Source organism: Panthera pardus, unplaced genomic scaffold (assembly GCF_024362965.1).
Source record: "Panthera pardus isolate Hobbes unplaced genomic scaffold, ASM2436296v1 HiC_scaffold_27, whole genome shotgun sequence".
NCBI classification, from domain to species: Eukaryota; Metazoa; Chordata; class Mammalia; order Carnivora; family Felidae; genus Panthera; species Panthera pardus.
Window position 1 is genome coordinate 65,818,250 of NW_026526843.1, and position 16,951 is coordinate 65,835,200.

At 37.7% G+C, this 16,951-nt stretch overlaps 1 protein-coding gene across 1 annotated transcript; it reads right to left on the reverse strand.

The window, feature by feature from the left end:
• Positions 1-14,612: 14,612 nt before the first annotated feature.
• Positions 14,613-15,943, reverse strand: ZCCHC13 (zinc finger CCHC-type containing 13). Its single transcript, XM_019438476.2, has one exon. It carries the CDS (start codon positions 15,715-15,717, stop codon positions 15,202-15,204), a length of 516 nt encoding a protein of 171 aa, XP_019294021.1. The 5' UTR covers positions 15,718-15,943; the 3' UTR covers positions 14,613-15,201.
• Between the last annotated feature and the right edge of the window lie 1,008 nt (positions 15,944-16,951).

Sequence of the window (16,951 nt, forward strand, 5' to 3'; positions counted from 1 at the left end):
AAGAAAAAGTGGGGAAAAATATGATACAAAGACAGTCATCTCATCAATCACAAAGTTAAGTTTTCCAACATAGTTCCAGATGGTCTAATTTGTACTCCGTTATGAATACAGTGGCTTTGAGTCATCTGCATTTAAAATGGAGCAATGGTCTAATAAGCTACAATGGAAGGGGATGTTTTATTTCTGGTTCACTCTCATCCCTGAGGGGCAACTTTTTGAGGTCTGTGCTGCTCGTGGCTGTATTTGCCCCCAAAACTACTCTTCTACTTTTCCTGGCTTCCAGCCTTTTGGGGAAAAGCCTCCATGGTTGGGAGGAAGAAAGATGCCAGGGTATTTCTCTGTATTTTGGGCAACTTCTCTGGCACTGGCTCAAATTTCTTTGTGGCTCCAGCTGGATAGGCCTGCTACAGTTCTAGTTCCTAAGCTTCTGTGACGTTGTCTCTTAGCTCCCTCTCCAATCCAGGAATGATTGTGGCATCTTGCTCTTATTAATCTGTGGCATCTATTTTAATTTCAGGTCCTTTGTCACCTGTGTGACCAGTTCTCTGCAATACATTTCTTCTGTTGTAAATATGTGATTTACATATGTAAATATGTGAAGATATGATTTCTGCTTTCCTTGTTAAGTCCAACATGAATGGGTTATAGTTTACCAGAGCTCTCACCTACTGTGGACCCTGAATTTCAACATTGGTCCCCTAACCTCAAAAGGCACAGTTCAACCTCTCAGGCACCTGTTTACATTGGCAAATTAAAATTATCAGAGATAACTGATGAATATGGATGCAAAAATTCTCAATAAGATACTAGCAAATCGAATTCAACAGCATATAAAAAGAATTATTCACCATGATCAAGTGGGATTCATTCCTGGGATGCAGAGCTGGTTCAACATTCGCAAATCAATCAATGTGATACATCACATTAATAAAAGGAAAGATAAGAACCATATGGTTCTGTCAATCGATGCAGAAAAGGCCTTTGACAAAATTCAGCAACTTTCTTAGTAAAAACCCTCGAGAAAATCGGGATAGAAGGAACATACTTAAACATCATCAAAGCCTTTTATGAAAAGCCCACAGCTAACATCATCCTCAATGGGGAAAAACTGAGAGCTTTTTCCCTGAGATCAGGAACATGACAGGGATGTCCACTCTCACCGCTGTTGTTTCACATAGGGTTGGAAGTGCTAGCATCAGCAATCAGACAACAAAAGGAAATCAAAGGCATCAAAATTGGCGAAGAGGAAGTTAAGCTGTCACTTTTTGCAGATGACATGATATTATACATGGAGAATCCGATAGACTCCACCAAAAGTCTGCTAGAACTGATACATGAATTAGCCAAGTTCCAGGATACAAAATCAATGTACAGAAATCAGTTGCATTCTTATACACTAATAATGAAGCAACAGAAAGACAAATAAAGAAACTGATCCCATTCACAATTGCACCAAGAAGCATAAAATACCTAGGAATAAATCTAACCAGAGATGTAAAAGATCTGTATGCTGAAAACTATAGAAACCTTATGAAGGAAATTGAAGAAGATATAAAGAAATGGAAAAACATTCCGTGCTCATGGGTTGGAAGAATAAATATTGTCAAAATGTCAATACTACCCAAAGCTATCTATACATTCAATGCAATCCCAACCAAAATTGCACCAGCATTCTTCTCGAAGCTAGAACAAGCAATCCTAAAATTCATATGGAACCACAAAAGGCCCCGAATAGCCAAAGTAATTTTGAAGAGGAAGACCACAGCGGGAGGTATCACAATCCCAGACTTTAGCCTCTACTACAAAGCTGTAATCATCAAGACAGCATGATAATTGGCACAAAAACAGACACATAGACCAAAGGAATAGAATAGAAACCCCAGAACTATATCCACAAAAGTATGGCCAACTAATCTTTGACAAAGCAGGAAAGAACATCCAATGGAAAAACACAGTCTCTTTAACAAATGGTGCTGGGAGAACTGGACAGCAACATGCAGAAGATTGAAACTAGACCACTTTCTGACACCATTCACAAAAATAAACTCAAAATGGATAAAGGACCTGAATGTGAGACAGGAAACCATCCAAACCCTAGAGGAGAAAGCAGGGAAAGACCTCTCTGACCTCAGCCGTAGCAATTTCTTACTTGACACATCCCCAAAGGCAAGGGAATTAAAAGCAAAAATGAACTATTGGGACCTTATGAAGATAAAAAGCTTCAGCACAGCAAAGGAAACAACCAACAAAACTAAAAGGCAACCAACGGAATGGGAAAAGATATTTGCAAATGACATATCGGGCAAAGGGCTAGTATCCAAAATCTATAAAGAGCTCACCAAACTCCACACCTGAAAAACAAATAACCCAGTGAAGAAATGGGCAGAAAACATGAATAGACACTTCTCTAGAGAAGACATCCGGATGGCCAACAGGCACATGAAAAGATGGTCAACGTCGCTCCTCATCAGGGAAATACAAAGCAAAACCACACTCAGATATCACCTCACGCCAGTCAGAGTGGCCAAAATGAACAAATCAAGAGACTATAGATGCTGGAGAGGATGTGGAGAAACGGGAACCCTCTTGCACTGTTGGTGGGAATGCAAATTGGTGCAGCCGCTCTGGAAAACAGTGTTGAGGTTCCTCAAAAAATTAAAAATAGACCTACCCTATGACCCAGCAATAGCACTGCTAGGAATTTACCCAAGGGATACAGGAGTACTGATGCATAGGGGCACTTGTACCCCAATGTTTATAGCAGCACTCTCAACAATAGCCAAATTATGCAAAGAGCCTAAATGTCCATCAACTGATGAATGGATAAAAAAATTGTGGTTTATATACACAATGGAGTACTACGTGGCAATAAGAATGAAATATGGCCCTTTGTAGCAACGTGGATGGCACTGGAGAGTGGTATGCTAAGTGAAATAAGCCATACAGAGAAAGACAGATACCATATGGTTTCACTCTTATGTGGATCCTGAGAAACTTAACAGAAACCCATGGGAGAGGGGAAGGAAAGAAAAAAAAAGAGGTTAGAGTGGGAGAGAGCCAAAGCATAAGAGACTCTTAAAAACTGAGAACAAACTGAGGGTTGATGGGTGGTGGGAGGGTGGGGAGGGTGGATGATGGGTATTGAGGAGGGCACCTTTTGGGATGAGCACTGGGTGTTGCATGGAAACCAATTTGACAATAAACTTCATATATAGAAAAAAACAATTTGCATGGAATATCTTTTTCCATGATTTCACTTTCAGTGTATTTGTGTCTTTATATCTAAAATTAGTCTCTTGTAAGAACAAACCGAAGGTTACCAGAGGTGGAGGGGGGGTTATGGGTTAAATATGTGATGGGGATTAAGAATTCACTTGTCATTATGAGCATTGGGTGGTGTATGGAATTATTGAATCATCATATTGTACACCTAAACTAATATAACACTGTTAATATAACTGGAGTTAAATTAAAAACGTTAAAACAAATAAATATATACCTCCATACTTACATACATACATAAAGAATAAAATTGAGTCTCTTGTAGACAGAATATAGTTGGATCGTGTGTTTTTATCCATTCTTTCAGTCTCTGTCTTTTGACTGGAGAGTTTAAACCATTTACATTTAAGATAATTACTGATAAGGAGGGACTTCTGTCATTTTGCAATCTGTTTTCTATATGTCTTTTAGTTTTTTTGTCCTCATTTCCTGCATTACTGTCTTTTTTTGTGTTTAGTTGATTTTTGTAGTGAAACGTTTAATTTCCTTCCTCATTTACTTTTATGTATATATAGCTATTTTCTTTGTGGTTTCCAAGGGGACTATATTTAACATCTTAATGTTATAACACTAATTTCTACTTATAACAGCTTAACTTTGATAACATATAAAAACTCTGCTCCTTCACAACTCTGTCTCCACCCCTTTCAGTTCTTGATGTCACAAAATTTCATCTTTATACAGTCTGTGTCATAAAACATAAACTAATTATCTTTTTAAATGTGTTCTTAAATTATGTAGAAAACAAAATTTGGAGTTACAAACCAAAGTTACAATAATTCTAACTTTTATAAATGCTTACTTTTTACCTTTATTGAAATCTTTATTTCTCCATATGGCTTCAAGTTACTGCCTAGTGTTTTAGAGGACTCCCTTGAGGACTTTTTACAGGACTGATCTAGTGGTAACAAACTCCCTCAGCTTTTGTGTATCTAGGAATGTGTTAATTTCTCCCTCTTTTTTTAATATATGAAATTTATTGTCAAATTGGTTTCCATACAACACCCAGTGCTCATCCCAAAAGATGCCCTCTTCAATACGCATCACCTACTCTCCCCTCCCTCCCACCCCCCATCAACCCTCAGTTTGTTCTCAGTTTTTAAGTCTCCTATGCTTTTCTCCCTCATTTTTGAAGGATAGTTTTTCTGAATATAGAATTGTTGGTTGATGTTTTTTTTCCTTTATCACTTTGAATGTATCAGCCCACCACCTCTGACCTCCAAAGTTTTTGATGAGAGGCCTGCTGATGATCTTATTGAAGATTCCCTTGTTTCTCTCTTGCTGCTTTCAACATTCTCTTTTTCTTTGGCCCTTGAAAATTTGATCCCTTTGAGTTCATCTTACTTGGAATTCATTGAGCATTTCAGATGTTTGTACTCATGTATTTCATCAAATTTGGAAAGTTTCCAGCCCTGATTTCTTCAAATGCTTTCTCTGCCTCTGTCTTCTGTCTTCTCCCTCTAGGACTCCCACAATGTGTATGTTGAGCTTCTTAATAGTGTCCCACAGGTCCCTTAGGCTCTGTTCACTTTTCATCAATATTTCTGTTCTTCAAACCCAGTACCTTCCTTGGCCCCATCTTGTAGTTTGCTGATTCATTTTTAGGCCTGTTCAAATCTCTCTTTGATTCCCTCTGGTGAATTTTTTATTTTAGTTATTGTGCTTTTTAGCTCCAAAGTTTCTTTTTGGTTTCTTTTTAGATTTTCTATCTCCTTATTGATATTTCCATTTTGTCCATACATTATTTTCATGACTTTATCCACATCTTCCTCCAAGTAATTGAACATCTTTAAGACTGTTTTTTAAAGTATTTTTCTAGTAGATTTGTCATCAAGTCTTTTTCAGGGACAATTTCTGTTGATTTTTTTTTTTTGAATGGGTCATACTTCCTTTCTCTTTGTAGCCTCATGATTATTTTGTAACTGGATATTTGAATCTAATAATGTGGTAATTCTGGAAATTAGATTCTCCCCATTCCACAGAGTTTTCTGTTTTTTGCTATATTATTATTATTATAGTGTTTTAGGCTGTCTTTATGCTGATATTCATTCCATGGGAGAAACTTAAGATCTTCTCAGGTCTTTTTCGAGTCTTTCTGTGGGCATGCATAATCACTTTCTAATTTACCCATATATGTAACTTTTTAAAAATGTCCTTATCTCTAATGTCTAGCTGTCAAAAGGGGAAAAAGAGAGAAACCAAGAGGGGAGGAGGTAAAGGGCACCTGCCTTTTAAATCCACTGGGTGTCATTTTAGCCAAAGAGAACTGGGTTTGCAAAAATGCAGGAAGATGCAACAATAGGCACTGCTTTTTTGTCTGTACCTCTGTGACTAGAAGCAGTATTTGGTGATCATAAGGCATATCCCTGATATTTGGAGGACAGGGTCCTTTTCGCTTACCCTGGCAAGCTGTGTGCAAGCTGCTCCAGGAACACATGCACAGTTGTCTGCCTGTGGCTACTACTGTGTTAAGAGCTGAAATTGACCAAAATTGACTATAATTTGCCATCCAAGCCTTCCCCTGAAAGTTTTGATCTTTCAATACACTCCAGAATTCCAAAATAGTTACATAAGACAGTTTCTGCGAGTGCAGTTGTCTAAGAGGGAAGACAGATTCCTATTGCTTCCTACCCCACCATCTTCCCAGAATCCTCTCACTCAAGAGCCCTAATTTTTTGTAAATTTTTTTAATGTTTATTTGTTTTTGAGACAGAGAGAGAGTGTGTGAGCAGGGGAAGGGCAGAGAGAGGGAAACACAGAATCCGAAGCAGACTCCAGGCTCTGAGGCGTCAGCACAGAGCCTGATGTGGGGCTCAAACTCACAAACTGCAAGATCATGACCTGAGCTGAAGCCGGATGCTTAACCAACTGAGACACCAAGGTGCCCCAGATCCCTAATTTTTAATACGCTTTATTTCTTAGAACTGTTTAGATTTACAAAAAAAATTGAGAAGATAGTATAAGGAATTACCATATACCTTGCATCCAGTTTCCCCTATTAACAGTTTTTATCAGTATAGCATATTTGTTATAATTAATGAACCAATATTGACACCTAACTATTAACTAAGATTCATAATTCATTCAGATTTCCTTGGTTTATAACTAATTTCCTTTTTTCTGTTCCAGGATTCCATCCAGGACATCTCATTACATTTAGTTGTCATGTCTCCTTAGACACATCTTGGCTGTGATAATTTTGATGCTGCTCTTAACTTTGATGACCTTGACAGTTTTGAGGAGTATTTGTCACGTATTTTGCAGAAATCCTTTCTCTCAGAGTTTGTCTGATGTTTTTTCTCATGATTAGACTAGGGTTACATGTTTGGAGGAGAAAGATTGCAAGATGAAGTATCATTTTAATAACAATTTATCAAGGGTACATACCTCAACATCACTCATCATCAGGGAAATACAAATCAAAACTACAATGAGTTATCACCTCACACATGTCAGAATGGCTAAAATCAAAAACACAAAAAAACAACAAGCATTGGCAAGGATGTGGAGAAAGGAACCCTCTCACACTGTTTGTGGGAATGCAAACTGGTGGAGCCACTATGGAAAATAGCATGGAGATTCCTCAAAAAGTTAAAAATAGAACTACCCTACAATCCAGTAATCACACTACTGGGCATTTACCCCCAATTACAAACTCACTAATTCAAAAGGATACACGTACCCCTATGTTTATTGCAACATTATTTGTAGTAGCCAAATTATGGAAACAGTCCCAGTGTCCATCAATAGACAAATGGATAAAGAAAATGTGGTATATATACACAATGGAATATTACTCAGCCATAAAAAAGAACGAGATTTTGCCATTTGCAACAACATAGATGGAGCTACGAAGTATAATGTTAAGCATAATAAGTCAAAGAAACAAATACCATATTATTTCACTCATATGTGGAACTTAAGAAACAAAAAAAATGAGGAAAAGAAAAAGAAAAGAGAGAGAGACAAACCAAGAAATATACTCTTAACTCTAGGGAACAAACTTATAGTTACCAGAGGGGAGGTGGGTGGGGAGATGGATGAAGTAGGTGATGGGGATTAAAGAAAACATTTATCATGATGAGCACTGAGCAATGTACACAATTGTTGAATCAGTATATTGTACACCTGAAACTAATGTAATACTGTATGTTAACTATACAAGAATTAAAAACTAAATTAAAAAAATGAGTACATACTATCAACATTATTTGTGACTGTGCATGTTGAACTTGATCACCTGCTTTGGTCAGTGTTTGTCAGGTTTTTCTACTGTGAAGCCCTATATTTTAAAATTAAACTTTCAAGGGCACTTTGGTGGCTCAGTCAGTTAAGCATCCAACTTCAGCTCAGGTCATGATCTTGCAGTCCACGAGTTTGAGACCCATGTAGGGCTCTGTGCTGACAGCTCAGAGCCTGGAGCCTGCTTCCGATTCTGTGTGTGTGTCTCTCTCTCTGACCCTCCCCCACTCATGCTCTGTCTCTCTCAAAAATAAATAAATATTTAAAAAATTTTAATTAAGGGGCGCCTGGGTGGCTCAGTCAGTTGAGCGTCCGACTTGGGCTCAGGTCATGATCTCACGGTTCGTGAGTTCAAGCCCTGCATCAGGCTCTGTGCTGATGGCTCAGACCCTGGAGCCTGCTTCGGATTCTGTGTCTCCCTCTCTCTGTGCCCTTCCCCCACTTGCACTCTGTTTCTCTGTCTCTCAAAAATAAATAAATGAAAAAAAATTTTTTTTAGATTTTAATTAAACTTTTTATTTTAAGACAATCACAGATTTATATATAATTGTTGGAAGTAATACATAAATATCTCATGTACCAAGTTTTCTCCAATGGTAACATCTTATAACATCACTCTCCCTCCCTAACTCCCAATGATCACTAGTTTGTTCTCCATTTCTATAACTGTATGATTTCACAAATATTACATAAGTGGCGCAACAGTATATGACCTTTTGGTATTGGCTTTTTCACTCAATGTTATTTCTCTGGAGATTCATCTTCATATGTTTATCAATTGATAGTTTATTCTTTTTTATTGTTGAGTAATGTTCCATTATGGATATAATCACAGTTTAACCATACACTTATTGAACTACAGCTGCATTGTTTCAAGTTTTTGGCAAATAAAGCTGCTAAGAACATTTGTGTACATGCTTTTATGTGAATATTAGTCTTCATTATTCTGGTTAGATGCCTAAGAGTGCAATTGCTGGGTTGTATGGTGATTGCATGTGTACTTTTTTTTTAACGTTTATTTTATTTTTGAGACAGAGAGAGACAGAGCGTGAACGGGGGAGGGCCAGAGAGAGAGGGAGACACAGAATCTGAAACAGGCTCCAGGCTCTGAGCTGTCAGCACAGAGCCTGATGCGGGGCTCGAACTCACTGACCGCGAGATCATGACCTGAGCTGAAGTCAGACGCTTAACTGACTGAGCCACCCAGGTGCCCCACATGTGTACTTTTTAAAGAATCTGCCAAACTATTTTCAAGAGTGGCTGTACCATGTTATATTCCTACCAGCAATGTATGAATAATCTAATTTCTCTACATTCTTGCCAACATTTGATGTTGTCACTATTTTTTATTTTAGCAATCCTGATAAATATATTATGGTATCTTACTGTGGCTTTAACTTGCATTTCTCTAGTGGATAATGATGTTGAACATTTTAATGTTTCTTTATTTGATCTCTGTGTATTTTCTTTAGTGAAATGTCTCGTCATGTGTTTTATCCATTTTCTAATTGGATTATTTGAAATTGCAAGTGTTGAGTTTTGAGAGTTGCTTGATATATTCTACATACTAATCCTTTGTTGGATATGTTGTTTATAAATATTTTCTTCAATTCTTCAGTTTGTCTTTTCATTCTGTCAGTGTGGTATTTCAGAGGAAAAGTTTTGAAATTTGATGATGTCCAATTTACCAATTGTTCCTTTAATGGTCTTGTTTTGTGGTCATGCCTAGGAACTTATCACTTTCCTGTAGATTCCCCAAATTTTTTTTCTTTTCCCTAAAACTTTTATAGTTTAAATTTTACAATTAAGTCTGTGATTGATTTTTTAGTTGATTTTTGTGTATGATGTGAGACTTAAGATTCTTTTTTTTTTACTCCATTGAATTGATTGTACACCTTTATCACAGTTCAGTTGTGCATATTTATAAGAATTTACTCCTATGTTTTCTATTTTGTTACATTGATCTACACATGTCTATATCTCCACCTATACCACTCAGTCTTGATAACTATGGCAATAAAATAAGTCTTGAAATTAGATAGACCAATTCCTCCCATGTTATTCTTGTTTTTCAAAATTGCTTTAACTATTCTACTTTGCCTCTGCCTATAAGTGAATAATCTATATATACAAAAAAAATCTTGCTGAGAATTTTTTTTAAAGTTCATTTCTTTCTTTTGAGAGAGAAAGAGAGAGAGAGAGAGCAGGAGAGAGGCCGAGAAAGGGGAGAGAGAGAACCCTAAGCAGGCTCCATGGAGCCTGATGCAGGGCTTGATCTCACAATCATGAGATCATGACCTTAGCTGAAATCAAGCCGGGTGCTTAACCAACTGAGCCGCCCAAGCACCCCAACTCTTGCTGAGATTTTGATAGGATTTGCATTAACATGTCTGTCTGTTTATTTAGATCTTTGATTTCTTTCATCAGCATTTTGTACCTTTCAGTATACAATTATTGTACATGTTTTATTAAATTGACACTTAAGTATTTCTCTTTTTTGAGTGATTATAACTGGTATTGAATTTTTAGTTTCAGTATTCATGTATTCATTGCTAGGATATGAAAATACAATAGAGTTTTGTGTTTTTTGTGTACCCTGCAACCTTGTTGAAATTATTACTTTTAGGAGGGTTTTTTTTGTGACTACTTGGGGTTTTCTAAGTAGACACTCATGTCACTTGCCAAAAGGAATAACTTTAACTCTTCCTGTTCACTTTGTATGCCTTCCATTTCCCATTATTATCTTATAGCACTAACTTCAACTTGTGATAAGAGTGGTGACAGCCTATAGCCGTGCCTTTTTCCTGACCTCCAAAGAAATGTATTCTGTCTTTCACTATTAAATATAATGTTAACCATAGTTTTTGTAGATGTTTTTTATCATGTCGAGGAAGTTCCCTCTACTCCCATTTTTCTGAGAGTTTATATAATGAATGAATGTTGGATTTTATCAAAGGCCTTTCCTGCATTAATTTTACATGACTATGTGGTTTTTCTTCTTTAGCTTATTAATATGTTGGCTTACATTTATTGATTTTTGAATATTGAACCAGCCTTGCATACTTGGAAAAAATCTCATTTGGTTATGATGTATATAATTCCTTTAATATATTGCTGAATTTTAATTGCTAATATTTTGTTAAGGATTTTTGCATTTATATTCATAAAGGATATTGATCTGTAGTTTTCTTTTTCATGGTCACTGTCTAATTTTGCTATTAAGGTAATTCTAGTTTTATAAAATGTATCAAAAGATGTTCCTTCATCTTCTATTTTCTATCCTTCTAGGCTGCCTATCCTTAGATAGTAAAAGTAAGCTTTTCTTGAAGCTTTTTATTGGTATGAATTTTTTCTCAAAAGTTTGGTGGAATTTTACAGTGAAATCACATAGGCCTGGGGATTTTTTGGGGGGAATATTTAATTACTAATTCAATTTCCTTAGTAGTTATAGAGCTAGTCACACTATCCATTTTATATTGGGTGAGTTGTAATAGTTTGTGTTTTTCAAAGAATTGGTCCATTTTATCTAAGTTGTGTAATTTATGTATATAGAGTTGTTCACCGTGATCCTTTATTATTCCTTTGATGTCTGCAGGCTTGATAGTGATATCCCTTATTTCATTCCTGACATTGGTAATTTATGTCTCCTCTTTTTTTCTCTTTGTTAGTCTTGCTAGAGGTTTATCAATTTGTAAAATATTTTCAAAAAGTCACTTCATTACCACTGGGCTTTCTGTGGACAGTACTCCAACTGAGGTGCTGGGGCACTTTGTTGCAATTATATCAGGATGTAAGTCTTGGATCCTAATTAGGCCTTTGCTGGTGGGGATGCGGCCATAGGTGTTTTTTTTTAACTTTATTTATTTTGAGAGAGACAGAGAGTGCTAGTGGGGGAGGGGCAGAGACAGAATTCCAAGCAGGCTTCATACTGTCAGTGCAGAGCCCTACAAGGGATTCAAACTCACAGACCGCGAGATCATGATCTGAGCCAAAATCAAGAGTCAGACACTTAACCAACTGAGCCACCCAGGCGCCCCTGGAGCCATAGTTTTACTTGTGATGTTTGGCTAAAGTAGAGCAGTTACTGTCTAAAAGTTTTCTATCTTTCTAGGTTGCCTCTCTCCTGGCCCTTTGGCTCATCAAAGTAGGCTTTTGTTGGGGCTTTTTATTTCTGGGCCTGTTAAAATTCCTGGGTTGCTAGCTTCTTCAGCTTCAAGTCCAAGATATATGAGGCAAAAAGAAAACCCACTGTTCTGGGAACTCACTGCTATGTAGTTCCTTTGATCTGGAAGCACTTGCCCATCTTTTTCTCTCTACCTTTCAGAGTCTTTTTATGTTTGTTTTATAATGTTCAAGGTTTTTATTGAACTGAATGGGAAGAATAGGTAAAAGTATATCTATTTAATCTTCTTAGAAGCAGAAGTCCCATGAAACCTTACTGTAAGTTACTTTCTAGGAGATGTTTTATTTTGTTTTTAAATTAGAAAGAAACTTGAATTAGATAAAATGTCTTTTTAGCCTCTGTTGATATAATGTGCTTTCCTGATTGTATCTACAAATATGAGAATATAAACAGCTTTATTTAAACTTGTGTAGTGAGGGGCACCTGGGTGGCTTAGTCAGTTAAGCATCCGACTTCAGCTCAGGTCATGATCTTGCAGTCTGTGAGTTCAAGCCCCACATTGGGCTCTGAGATGGCAGCTGAAACCTGCTTTGGATTCTGTGTCTCCTTCTCTCTCTGCTCCTCCCCTGCTTGCATTCTGTCTCTTTCTCTCTCTCAAAAATAAATAAACATTTTAAAAAATAATAATAATAATAATAAGCTTGTGTGGTGAGTGTTATGTAGTTGTTTACCCCTATCCCCAAGCATACAGCAAAGGTTATAGACTGAAGCAACTGGAGGGGCCTGGCAGGTAAAGTTAACGAGAAATGCTTTCCAGGGTTTTTCCAAGATTCACAGAAATGGGTGCCTATTGCTTCCTGATCTTTGTTTTTTGTTCCAGAGAGACCAAAAAAATAAGAATTTCTATGGAAAATGTTCCAATTTTTAAATGTTGACATCTAATTCATGAATATTGTTAATATATGGGTCAGACTAAACATACTATGGACCTGATTCAGTAAATGGCTGGCATTTTGTAACTTCTGAAACAGGGATACTAATGAGTCAAAATAAGGCTTCCTTTCCTCTTAAACTAGAAACAGATTGCCTAGGGGGAATGTAAAGAGGACTTAAAAGCTGAGTGTGTCCTTTATAAAGGAAGATAGCTTATCTTCCCCCTCCAGCTCTGGGACAAACTTCTGAGGACATAGCAAAAGAAATTCCAGATGGTTTGGGGGGGATTCAAATGCAGAAATCTGTATTAATTCTTTCCTAGAGCTCAGACCCACATCACAAATGAGAATTTGTTTGGCTCAGTATGATGCAGGGGTTTCATGTTGTGAATTGGCAGATTGAACTGAGATTGCCTCACATAGGGGCTGGGAGTGTGCCTGAGTTTATTTTGTTGTGACAGCACAGAGTAACAGAATCAATTTCTAGGAGGCCAAGAGGGTCACAGAAGTTGAAACTCAGCTGCATTGAAGGAATCTTTTAGATGGGAATGAAGGATTATACATCAGGTTTTATAAAGGTTCATAAAAGGTTGTGGCTTCAGTTATAAAATCGGTTACATTTCCTTGACCTCATGAATTTATGGAGCAAAAATTGTACCTTCTACACTATCTTTTTCTTTTTAGGTTTATTTTTGTTGAGAGAGCACACACACAGGCACAAGTATGCATGCAAATGGGAGAGGGACAGAGAGAGAGAATCCCAAGCAAGCTCCTCACTCCTAGCACAGAGCTTAATGTGGGGCTTGAACCCACGAACCGAGAGATCATAAACTGAGTCAAAATCAAGAGTCAGACACCTAACTGACGGAGCGACCCAGACGCCCCTACACTATCTTTTCTAGTATAAATTCCATCAGATCCTTGGGATTTAATGTGTAGTTATTATTTTCAAATCATTTTTTCATTACAACTTCAATTTTTTTCTTGACACAATAGTTACCTCCACCATCCCAGGTTTTATTTAGAATTTATTTTTATTTTTGTATGTTTGTTTATTTTCAAAGATAGAGTGCAGGAGGGCAGAGAGAGAGAGAGAAAGAGAGAGAGAGAGAGAGAGAGAGAGAGAGAGAGAGAGAGAGAGAGAGAGAGAATCCCAAGTAAGCTCTGCACTATCAGTGAAGAGCTTGATGCAGGCTTGGACTCATGAACCATGAGATCATGACCTGAGCCAAAACCAAGAGTCAGACGCTTAACGGACTGAGCCACTCTGGCGCCCCTTTATTTAGAATTGAAAAGTGCCTTTTCTTTTTTTTTTAATTAAAAAAAATTTTTTTAAATGTTTATTTTTGAGAGACAGAGCACGAGCAGGGAAGGGGCAGAGAGAGAGGGAGAGAGAAAGAGAGAGGGAGGGAGACACAAAATCCAAAGCAGGCTCCAGGCTCTGAGCTGTCAGCACAGAGCCTGACATGGGGCTTGAACTCAGGAACCATGAGATCATGACCTGAGATGAAGTTGAATGCTTAGCCAACTGAGCCACCCAGGCGCCCCTTAAAAGTGTCTTTTCTATTTTATTGAACTTCAATTGCTTTTCAGATTTGATTTTTAAAAATAGATTTCAGTATATGAAACTGAACATTTTTTTATAACTGTGACAATACATTTTTCAGAAACTCTTAAATATAAATATAACTTTCCTATCTATGAAAATGAGTATTTTTTTAATCGCCAAAGTTCCAATCTTAATGTCTACACTTCTTAGATTTTAAAAAAATATGTAAGTCCAAACTTTCCCATAAGTAGGTTTATGTCAACAATTTTTTCTGAAGGTTTTTTTTTTGTTTTTTTGTCATTGCTCTCTGTCTCAAAGCTACTTACATACATTATACATATTTTTCTGGTTTATTTTCACTAAACTATACACTCTTTGTAGGGCCAGGTAAAGATGTCTTTCAATGTTATTTAAAAGCTAATGAGATCAGAAAATTCAAAGCAATCAATATATAATAAAGTTAAAGTTATTTAGCAAGGTCATACACATTTTCAGAATCAGCTTTATTTATGCAATGAATCTCTGAGGAAATGTCATCTCAGGGTACTTTGTGTATCTAAGACAGAACCACATGTCCCCTCCCCATGCACATTCCATTCTTTTACCTGGTGTTCTTTTTCTCTACAGCAATTTATCTTCACTGACACATTATATTATTTTTTCAATAGATTCTAGGCCTATGTTCCCAAACTCGATCTTATTTGTTCACTGATATATCCCCAATTCCTCCAACAGGGGCTGGCACACAGTAGTAGCCCTTAATCAAATGCTAAAGCAAAACACAAAGAACCTAGAAATTGCCTGATACCCAGAATGACTGTCCAATAATCAGATTCACCAATGGCGCAGAAACACATTACAGTGTAAGACATCTAAAAGTGAACAAATTATTTGGAGATTTTTTTTCCAGCCCTTTCCTCCTAGCCTGGGAGCTATCCATCTCCCAGGCTAGATCCATCTATCTATCAGATAGATAGAGCCTCCATCTATCAACTTTTGGTCAGTGAAATAGTTTCAGAGAAAATAATACAATTATCTATCAACAAAAGAAGGGAGGGACAAAGGAAAAAAAATTAAGCGGTAGCCTCAATGGGGCATTCTCGGGCCAGATGTCCAGACTCGCCACAGCGGTAGCAGTTGACTTCACTCGTCTTGCTGCAGTTGATGGCCATGTGGCCAGTCTCACCGCACCGGTAGCATTTGACTTGGGTGCAGTCTTTCTGAATGTGGCCATATTCACCACAAGAGTAGCACTTCTGCTCTTCCTGACGGTCACAATCACGAGCCAGATGGCCTGGTCTGCCACAAGTGTAACAACACTGCTCTCTCTCTCGCTTAGGCTCAATACAGTCTTTGGCGATGTGGCCACTTCTCCCACAGTTGTAGCAGATGTCCTCGAGAAGATCACAATTCTTAGCATGATGACCAGACTCACCACAGCGGTAACAGATGTCAGACGGGTTGGTGGAACTGCACTGGGAACCTCTGCCACGGCCTCTAGCTCCACGCCCTCGACTTCCTCCTCCTCTAGGGCATCCCCGGGCCCAGTGGCCAGAGCGTCCACACTTGAAACATTCCTTATTGCTCATGGCGATGGTGAGATCTTAGGGTGAGCGGGCCCACCACTGCCCCTGAGGCTCCGACGCACCTCTCCTTAGGGCGGCTTAGAAACAAGTGGCCGTTTTTCTCTAGGCGCCTCAGTGACATCACACATGGTTTGCGCACGACCCCACTCATGTGTCACAGGCATTCCAGCTGCCCTTCCCGCCTGACTTTTCCTTCCATTCTTGAAGTGAAAAGCATGGCTAAGTGGTGGTATTTCCTGATTTAAAAAAATATATATATACTTGGGTCTTCAAGTTTGTTTGAATCCTTCCCTGCTCAGACAATATACCCTGTAGGATTTCTTATATTAAGAATTAGGTCTTCTACCCTATGACCCAGCAATAGCACTGCTAGGAATTTACCCAAGGGATACAGGAGTGCTGATGCATAGGGGCACTTGTACCCCAATGTTTATAGCAGCACTCTCAACAATAGCCAAATTATGCAAAGAGCCTAAATGTCCATCAACTGATGAATGGATAAAGAAATTGTGCTGTATATACACAATGGAAAAGTACATGGCAATGAGAAAGAATGAAATATGGCCTTTTGTAGCAACATGGATGGAACTGGAGAGTGTTATGCCAAGTGAAATAAGCCATACAGAGAAAGACAGATACCATATGGTTTCACTCTTATGTGGATCCTGAGAAACTTAACAGAAACCCATGGGGGAGGGAAGGAAAAAAAAAAGAGGTTAGAGTGGAAGAGAGCCAAAGCATAAGAGACTCTTAAAAACTGAGAACAAACTGAGGGTTGATGGGGGGTGGGAGGGAGGGGAGGGTGGGTGATGGGTATTGAGGAGGGCACCTTTTGGGATGAGCACTGGGTGTCATATGGAAACCAATTTGACAATAAACTTCATATATTGAAAAAAAAAAAGAATTAGGTCTTCTCCGTGATCTAGTAGATGACCAGTTTTTATATATGCCCTATGGACATAGGAAAAATATGTATGAGATGTATCTAATCCAGTACATGAAAGAAACAAATTATAGCAAAGTAGACTAACTTCCTTTTTTGTTTTAAAAAATAAAATACAAATGTCCACAAAGATATGAGATACATAAAGCAGAAAAAAAATCTTTAAAATGCCACAGTGAGATTTACTCACATTCTTCCATATTTTATTGCAGGAATGTTAGTTTTCAATATAATCACCAGCATTTAAGTTATGAAACATAACCCAATTGAAGTATTCAGTATAAAGAATACACT

Excerpts from the sequence above, each read along its gene's own strand:
- ZCCHC13 (XM_019438476.2), bottom strand. The coding sequence starts at position 15,717 with ATGAGCAATAAGGAATGTTTCAAGTGTGGACGCTCTGGCCACTGGGCC.